General features: G+C 45.6%; 1 protein-coding gene across 2 annotated transcripts in view; it reads right to left on the minus strand.

Annotated features, from left to right (window-relative positions):
- Window positions 1-7,435, minus strand: part of SCYL3 (SCY1 like pseudokinase 3) — a 34,368-nt gene extending 26,933 nt beyond the window's left edge. The window contains exons 1-2 of one of the 2 annotated variants that reach the window (XM_074349782.1): window positions 7,228-7,435; window positions 1,873-2,089 (exon numbers count right to left, since the gene is read on the minus strand). In XM_074349782.1, the coding sequence (XP_074205883.1) occupies window positions 1,873-2,037 (165 nt within the window). In that variant the 5' untranslated portion in view covers window positions 2,038-2,089; window positions 7,228-7,435. The remainder of the gene's footprint in view (window positions 1-1,872; window positions 2,090-7,227) is intronic. The other variant, XM_074349783.1, reaches the window with a different exon arrangement.
- Window positions 7,436-9,876: the final 2,441 nt, after the last annotated feature.

Genomic DNA, 9,876 nt, shown 5'->3' on the forward strand with positions numbered 1-9,876 from the left:
AGTGAGGCAAGCTCACTATATTGTTTTAATATTTCAGGTGTCTAGGAAGTCAAGTTCTTAAAATGTGATGCAATGCCACACATTTCTCAAGCACTGTGACCTGAATCTAAACTCTCTATCATTTTGTTGCCATTTCAAATTTCTCAGACTCACGGCTCAGGTACTCAAAGCCACAGGATGTCCTGAAGAACATAAGAGACAAGCATAAACTACCGGAAAAGACTCAGTCGTGGCTCAGACAGGCATGTACACGTAATAAGAAGAAAAAAATCTCCCCTCTCAAGTTCTGCAATTCCTGCAGCACAGAAGTCCTCAAACATCAAGTGTTGATGTTTGTTTTTCCTCTTTAAAACCCTCATGAGCTGGGCTGTTCAGCTTTCTTGGCATATACACCATAAAGATTAATCTAATTTTTAAAAATCTTGTGGTCTTTTCAAAAAAAATACTAAGAACAATTATTAATCTCTGGTACTTCACAATAATAGTCACTTTATTTAAAAAATGTGCAGCCTTACTAGATGAAAATAACAGGAAGTGTGTCAGATGCTAACTGCACCCAAGAATAAGACAGGGAGGCAAGGCATGTTATCTTTTGCAAAATCATAACAAAAAATTATTACAAATTCCTAGATGGGATGGAAAAGAGACAAACACGTGATCTCACCCAAAAGCCAAACTACTCAGCCGTACAACAGCCAGCATACTCTTTACCACAATTCATTCACAGAAGTGCATCCTGAGAGGAACATTTTCCTTAGGAACCACCTTATAACTGTTAACTTCATGCCTCTTCAAAGACATCAAATAATGAACTGGTGTGACACATAAAATGCCGAAATTGTATGACTAATATTATAGATTAGAATATAGCCCTTTATAATTATGAAAAAGGTACAAATCATTTAAACAGACCCATGAAAGAGACATCAGTGTTTCACACCTGTTGATAGTACAAAGCGACTCAAGGCAACACAGATAACTCTAACAAAACAGAAATATCAAACCAGCCTGAGGAGTGTGCCTGCCACAGTAAACACTGAAGAGTTCATTCATGCAGCTACACTTGCCTTTTCGCAACCTTCCCGAAGATAATCTGAATGGCTGACTACCCAAGGAAATATCAGCGAATGCTTCTGCTCTGTCCAATTTGAAAAGTCACTTAAGGTTGTTTTACTGAACTGTACCCAAGGTAGGATCATTCTTCCTACCGAGAGGACAGGGTCCCTGGACAGCGGGCTGGCCAGCACGCGCACCTGCACACGCACGCGCCGGCGCCCTTGCCCAGGAGCAAGGCTTAGAGGGAGTGAGGCCGGGAGGACCTCCTTCCGAAGGAGGCAGCCGAAGCCTCCGGAAGCCAACCCTCTAAGCCCCTCTCAGCAAGAGCTGGAGCCCAGGTCACGGTCTTCCTGGGGCCTCCAGTCCAACGTTCCAGTTTCACGTTCTTTCTGGGAGCATCACAATGCCTCAGGAAAAGGAAAAACAGTTCTTAAAATGCTTAATTCCCAGGTCCATCATCCATACGCTAACCAAAATGCTGGCAATACTTACGGCAGTTTTGCTAAGCTAGGTTAGCTCCCTCCATCTTCTGTGAGCCGTGTAAAATCACCTCCCAAACCTTCTCACTAAAAAATAAAACACGATGACAGCTAGCCCGCCGAGTGGCGTGAAGCTGCCGGCTGATCTGTGCTACTTCATGTCCCCTTCATGTAGGCTGGAGGTATTCCCATGAAGTAAGGACTCCTCTATTTTTAAAGGACATGAATAAAAATACAATTCCTATGGCCTACTGCCTTCGAACTTTATTAATTTCATGTATTTTTAATAGAAAACAAAAAAGTAAAAAGTACTAACTGTAGTTGCCTGTTACAGTACCTTGGCAGCTTTATTAACTTTATCTTCGTTTTCTCTCTTATACACAAAAACCGAAGCGAATTTGCCATCCTGCAGCACCGCGGGGTACACAGCAAGCCCGGAGGGCAAGGTGAAGGGTGGATCTTTCAGTGCATAGCTCTTCAAAGCGCTGTTCTCTGATCCCATCCCTTATGCCTCGAGGCGGTGCTGCTGCAGCTCCTCCTCAAATCCCAGCAGCCTTGAAAGAAAACAGAAGAGATTTCCACACATTGTATCTCCATCTGCGACAGGAGCCAGACAGCCAACTGCCCCGACACAGACACCGACACCTACGAGTTCCTACAATCCTCGATAACTAGGCCGTTTGACACTAAAAACAGTAAATGCTCAGCAAGTTTCCCGCAATGCTTGTCAACTGACAACAGCTCTAGGAAAAATGCACGTGACCAAATAGACACACAGTGACTGTTGGCCCCAACCCCCGCCCCCCCACCCCTTTCCCAGTGGAAAGGGAGTCAGACACAGAAGAGCTCTCTTGCTCCCTAAGCCACTCGCATAGCCTGCCTCACAGAGGAAACTGTTGCAAAACTTGATCATTCAAAAGTAAGCTTCTGTATCTCTAAAGTAACTTAAAATTATAAGAAAAACACTATAAACTGGAGAACATTTCTAGCAATGATGAAAAGCATGTTAACAAACAGCTCATACAACCACCCCACCCAATTTAAAAAAAATCAAAACACTAAAACACCAGCGGAATAATGGGAAAGGAAACAGACAACTCACTGAATACAAATGACAATAAATATAAGAAAAAGTGCAATCCCACTGCTCTTCCAAGTTATGCTAAAAAGGGGAAAGTGCAAAACTGTATAACCTCAAATGCTAAAAAAACAACCCACACACACACGACATTCAAGAAAATGCAGACTACTCTATGACAGGAAATAGATCAGTGGTTTCCCGGGGTGGGGGCAGTTAGAGGGACCAGGGGAGAGGAAAGGGTTACAAAGGGGTATAAGGAAACTTTGGAGGCAAAGGATATATTCAGCATCTTGATTATGATTATGTTGATGGGTGACTACAAATACCAAAACTTATAAAACTGTACTTCAAATATTGTAGGTTTATTACATGTCAATTATACCTTAATAAAGGTGTTTTAAAAAGAAATCCATGTATCAGTAGCTATACACACACACACACAGACTTGAAAAAATATGCTGAAGTATTAACAGAGGCTTGTTGTGGGGGTCAGATCGTGCGTGACTCATGCGCATTCAGACACACATTTGCCTGCACCTCCCAGATCTTCTACAATTAAGAACATATCCCTTTACAACAGGGATACAAACTCTCATGGTCACAACAGGCAATGCTCAGCACACCAGTGGTACCGGTAGGGTAGCAAAGGGCCTACTGTGTGCGCAGGCACCTCCTGCGACCTGGCGTGCACTCTGAAGGGGACCCGCCACCACAACATTCCAACCAAGACTGCCATCTCGAAGCTGCCAGATCATGCCATTTATCACAAAGAGCCAAGAGTCTGAATATTTATGTGGAAATTTCCGTGTTTTTCAACGCTGGCTCAAGTGTTTTCAAACCTGTACAGGACAAGCAACGTATGTCTGAAAAGCCTGGGGCAGTCAGTTTCCAGTTCTGGCTTTACTGTAATTTTAAAAATAAAAGATAAAAGAGTTTTTTCTAACTCTGGCAGGGTGGCAAGTTGCTAGCTCTAAATTAACACAGCCAAAAATTCTATGTAGGCCTTTAAAATTTTCAGTTTAAAATCTGCATCCTTAGTGTAGACATAAACTCAATAATCATTATATAAAGAACCTCCACCTGGGTTTTTCCCCTACTTTGGTGAAGTTCTACGCAACACTTGCGAAGTTATCAGAGTATATAATGTTGCTCAAAACACAGACCCAAAACAGAATTTTAAGTGCCTACAGACCCACATACATCACATAAGGAGCACAGCATATAAGGGCTACAGCTATGTAAAACTGAAGTTTTTTTCAAATCTGAGGATAAGAACTAAGCTGGTTCTGTAACAGATCCACTGAGTTCCTGCCTACCTAGCAATTTATCTTTCTTCAGAATGACAGAGAAGTAAAGGAAACCCCAAAAACAGTATTAAAAACGTCAAGTATCTCAACCACATGTGACCCCTGAAAAACACAGGGATTAAGGACACTGACACCCTCACAGTCCAAAGCTGTCTAGCTTCTCAGTTGACCTTCCCCACCTGCAGGTCAACTTGGTGGATTCAACCAGCCAAGGGTATCCAACCACCTGCAGATCGTGAAGTCCTGCAGTGGGAATTTATTGGAAAAAATCTGCATGTAAATAGACTCGTGTGATTCAAACCCATGTCGTTCAAGGGTCAACCATGTAGGTAACACTCCCCTTTCTACTGGGGCCACAAATAAAATTAACATTTATGTGGGATCATGGAGAAAAGCAACTACTGTTAATTCCGCTATTCTAGAGATGGTGTGGTGCCTTCCCAGCCTGTGACTTGCCCCCCAACCCCCCACCCCAGTAGGGAAGGTCGTGTTTAGTACTAGGATCTTGCTCCCCTCTTCTTGGGCACAGTTAATAGGTCAGGTTCCTACCCTGGGCCGAAGGGCAGTCAACAGACATATTAGCCATCTGTAGGACCCACGGCCTGCATGAAGAGTCTAGCTGGATGATCACTGTCTGCCCCAGGAATCTGAATGAACAAGAGGTACTTCTGTCTATTAGCAGCACAGCTGAAGGTAAAAAGATGCCATGTGGTAGAGTTAGGGCTACAGCAAGCCAAAGCCATGTGAGAGCAGGAACTTGGCAAGCACAGAGGAAGCTGGCCGGCAGCAGAAAGAAAAGCAAACACTGGGAGAGTAACTTAGATTCACAGGGGCACATCCCTACCCCATCTCGAGACTTCAGGAAAGCCAGCTTCAAATTCATGTCCTCTCTGCCTCACTGCCACCCTTCCCATCAGGGGTAGCCTGAGGTACACATGAGGTAGCCTTGAATGGGTCTATGTTCTTCAAAAACAAGTGCCATTTCACAAGCAGGAGTTCTTTTTAACCACTCGTGTCTGGAAAACCTGTCAGACTAGGGGAATGAGTTAGAGACGTGCTACTGGGGAAAGTGCGCCCTAGCCACAAAGTACAGCCTTCCAAAACCCACACGTAAGGAACTATGAGAAAATGAAAATCCTGGCAGAAAAGCATGCTGCTATTTAGTTTTTATATTAGTCTCCAAAGGAGATAAAATGGTCACGAGAATTCAGGGGCAGTGCTCCAGCTAAATGCATGCCAGTAAGCAGAGGTACAGCAATGGACTTCACTTAGTCATTTCTAAACAGCAAAATCCTTCCTTGGGGGAATACTAGGCCTTACAGCACCTTTTAACCTTTCACTTAACATTATGAGCAGGGAGGGTGTAGCTCAGTGAGAGAGGACATGCCTAGCAGGCATCAAGGTCCTGGGTTCAATCCCTAGTACTTCCATTAAAATAACTAAATAAATAAACCTAATTCCTACCCCCACCCCTCAAACAAAACCAAACCCCGCAAACTAAATAAATAATTTTTTTTAAATTATGAATTCCACTACAAGATCATTAACTTTATAAAAGCTTTAGGAAGATGTTAAAACTGGGAGTTTTTCTTAGCAGTGCATATTTGGTCTAAGACCCCAAGAAATACCACTTAAAAATTAAAAGGAATGAGTCACTTTCTTGTGAGAATTCGAAAGGATGACATTTTGGGGGGTTAAACTGGTTTAAAAGCATGACTAATGTTGACAGAAATCTACTGATACCATCAGAGCGATGCTTACAGAGTAGCTGGGTTTTATCCTATGTCCAGTGCAAAGTTCATTAGGGGGAAATAAAAGGATGAACTGTTGACTGCAATTTGAGGATGTCTTAAAAGCAGTTATTCTTAATTCTTTACACAACTCTATCCTAAGAGACACAGAAACTGTGGATAGAGACAGTGCTTTAAAAATAGTAACTCAGCTAAAGGGAACTTCACGAAGACTAATAAACAATGACACATGGATTTCCAAAATGCTTTTTTGTTTCAAGAGGTGAAGGGGAAGACACAAAATCTTTTAACTTTGAAATTAAAAAGTCACAAAAAGGCAGAGAAGGATATTCTAACATTGTGATATTCACATGGATTATTTTGCAGAATTAGCCATTTTCACTCTCTACAATAAAATGTTGGGGAGTTTCTGACTTGAGTATGCATCACGGTCTTCTTTTCTAAATGGTGTTCACCTGTCTTCCTCCATCCTTTTGCTTCCTCAGGCAGCACATCAAGTTTCCGGGCCACCTGTGGGATTACAAAAGCCCTTGTCTAGGTCACTGGGCAGCTCATCACTAAACTAAGAAATCAGTGTCGCCTGGGGAATTCTCTCTCCCTCTGTTCCTTTCAGAGAAATTAACCGAAATGATCCTGATCCTGGCTCCCTTGGCCAGGAAGTTCCAACGATAAGCAAAATCAAAGGACACTCTGTATCGAGTGGTATTTTATCTCGTGGTCACACTACTTCGGCCCTTTGCTTTGATCTGTTTCACGTATATATTTCCCTGTACTGAACTCAACCCAGCAATACGTAACGAAGCCCTTAAGGGCCAAAAGAACTAAGTATGATTTCAGCTGACAAGGAATGTTACATGGGTACGCACAAGGGTCCTTAAAAACAGTAATAACAGGGATTCGAAAATTCAGCACTCAACTGAGTAGCCACATGGTTTCCCACATAGGATTTTCCGAGAAATGTTTCATCTTTATTCTCAACAAAAAGCACTACCCAAAGACAGGAGCCAGCTGGGCCTCGGGGGCCTGGCACTGGTCTTGGGTCAAGAACGGAGGCAGCATAGCAGGGCGGGCGCGACCCAAGGCCCCCGCGGCTCGGCCCCGCCGCGCCCGGGACGGTCCCGCCCCGCCGCGCACACTCGCCCTACCCGCGGCGAGGACGGCGCCCCGGGACCGCGGGCGGGGGGGGGGGGCAATCGCGACTCCTTGGGGTCGCTGAGGGGCGGGGACGGCGCTCCCGCTTCGCTAGCCCCTCATTTTCCACACCTGCCCGCGAGGCCCGGCTCCGCGACTTCCTCCAATTGCCCCGCCGCCGACGCCGCGAGGCTGGGGCCGCCCGCGAAGCCCAGGTTCGCCGGGCACCCAGCAAAGAGCAGGGGCAGGCTGCGCGGAGGCGGGGAGCAGGGTTCAACCGGCAGCGGCGCCGCGCCGAGCTCGCCCCAAGCGCGGACCCGCGAGCCGGGCGCGCGCGCCCTCCGCCTCGCTCCCGGCCCGGCCCCCTCCCCCGCGGCCCAGGCCCGCACTGACGGAGGACGCAGCGCGGAGCTCCCTGTTACCTGCGGGAGGGCGGCGGGGGAGGCGGCCGAGGGTCTTCACTTCGGTCCCCTCTTCGCCCCCTGTTGACACCAACCACCCTCGCCTCCCCCGTGACGCTCTGGCCACTACGCCCACAATCTTCCGAGGTCTGGTCCCTCCGACACCATAGAGACGGGTCCGGAAGCCGGACAGAATGCCAGCCTTCAGCCCTCCAACGCCACCACTGAGGCGCACCAACCCGGAACCGAGATAGAGCGGCCGCACCGGTGGCTCTCAGGCCGGTGCCATCTTGAGTGTGGGCTCCGGTGCCGACCCGCGCTTCACTCACAGCCCCCAGCAGTACAGTTGGTCTGTGAAGATGTCGTCTCTCTTTGGCTTTGCGTTGAACGCGCAAATCTGTCTTGATTTTAATTTTTAGGCTTTTCAAGGGACCTTCTTAACTCGATTTCCGCCCGAATCTAAAATGGCCGCCGGCCGCCTCTGACAAATAGAAAAGAGGCGTGGCAGAAAAAAATAAGAGTAGTAAGGAAATTGGGAGGGCTTTCAGGAGAGTGACGTCGCTCACCCCGCATCCCGGATTGGCTGCGCTGCGTCGGCCCAAGTCGTACTGAGCTGCCGCTGAAGCTCGCGGAGGTCGAGGTGATTCCAGCTGAAGTCTTATTGGTCAGGGAGTCTGAAGTTGCACTTAGTTAAGAAAAGAGTCCGATTAGGATTATTAATATTAATAGTACTTATTAATATTAATAGTTTCTACTTATTGGGGGTAGTGAGAATAAAATGTAAGTGATAGTTTTTAAACTACACGACTCAAACCCTTTAGAATATTCTGTTAAGTGATAGTTTTTAAACTACACGATTGAAACCCTTTAGAATATTCTGTTACCGTCCATGTGAACTTAGTCAGCGCTGCTGTTTAATGCTTCTACAACCTCATAGTTAACTGTACACGCTATACAAATGTGATAGAATTTAAAACCTCATGTTACAGACTGTGTTCATCCCACAGATATTTGACACACACCTTTTCTGAGCCATGCATTGCTCTGACCACCAAGAAAAGAAGGAAGGAGATAAAATCATTGCAGAAAAGTGTGTTCTTCGAGAGGCCTAAATAGAGCTTTTTTTTTTTTTTTTTTTTTTTTTTTTAGGTGATTGAGGAGATGCTAGTAGCTTAGTGCTAGGAATGTTGTTTTTATTTTGCGAAGTGCTCTGCCCCGTCACCAACATATAAGTTTCAAACTACTGTGTGTGAAGCTGGATATGAGCTAAATGACTCTACACTTCCCTGGTTACTCTGAGGCTTTTCTGACATTTGCTCCTTGTTCATTTAGTTGGTCAGCAAATACTTTCTAAGTGCTCACTGTGTGCCAGCCTCTGCCCTAGAGACTGCTGAAACATTAGCAAACAAAACACGGTAAATTTCCTGCCCTCACAAACCTCACATCTTGGAAGGGAGGTGGGAGTTGGGAGTGATGATAAGGGGAGAGAGAGACAATAAGTATACAAACGAATAAAGGTAAGTTCGTATAATGGTAAATTCTCTGAAAAAATAAAACAAGGTCATGTAATGATAATAACAGTAGCTAAGATATGTTGAATACTTACTATGTGTTTGATAATTCATGTGTTAATTCACTGACACCATACATCAGTCTCACTTTACACATGAAGAAACTGATGCACAGAGAGGTTAGGTAAGTTGACCGAAGTCACACAGCTGGCAATGGCATAGAGTAGTTGGCCTACAGATTTCATGTTCTTAACCCACTATGCAACATTGCCACCCTAATGTGATAGAGAACAATGGGGTAGAGGGAAGACAGGAGAGGAAAGGGAGTTGTTTTAGATGGACCTCCAAAGAGGGCCTCTTTGAAAAGGTGATATTTGATCTGAACACAGAGTGACGAGAAGGAGTCAGTTATGTGCAGCTCTGTGGGTAAACTATTCCTGGCACAGGAACAGCAACTGGAAAGGTCCCAAGGCAGGGACTAGCTTAGATTGTTTAAGGAACAGGAAGAGGGCCAGGGTGGCTGGAGTGCAGTAAGTGAAGGGAGAGTGGTCATGAAGAGGCTGCTGAGAGAGGCTGGGGCTTCAGGGTTGTGGGAAAGCATCTGGAAGCCACTGAGGATTTTAAGCAAGAGAGTAACAATCTAGTCTACGGTTTTAAAAGCTCACACTGGCTTTCATGTGGAGACTCCTAAGAAGAGAGAAGAGCAACAAGGAGACAAGTTAGGAGACGTTAGCAATAGTTTGTACACAGAGGACGAAGTGCCTTGGGCTAGGGGAGAAAGAAGAGAGGTGAGGTGTCCAGAAATATATTTTAGGATAGAGGGCTATGGACTGAATTGTTCCCCCACAACCACCACCACCAAATTCAGATGTTGAAACCTGAAACACTAATTCATGTGAAGCCCTGACCACCTTTGGAGATGGGCCTTTGGGAAATAATTAGGGTTGATGAGGTCATGAGAGTGAGCTCCTCGTGATGGATTAGTGCCTTTGTAAGAGACACCAGGGAGCTTATTCTCTCTCTGTCCTTGCCACGTGAAGACAGGTGAGAAGGTGGTCACCTGCAGACCAGGAAGACAGCTCTCACTAGGGCAGTGAAGATACACATGTCTGTCATTCTGTTGAGTCTAAGGTATTTTGGCAGCCCAGGCTCACTAAGA

Source organism: Camelus bactrianus, chromosome 21 (genome assembly GCF_048773025.1).
Source record: "Camelus bactrianus isolate YW-2024 breed Bactrian camel chromosome 21, ASM4877302v1, whole genome shotgun sequence".
Classification (NCBI taxonomy): domain Eukaryota; kingdom Metazoa; phylum Chordata; class Mammalia; order Artiodactyla; family Camelidae; genus Camelus; species Camelus bactrianus.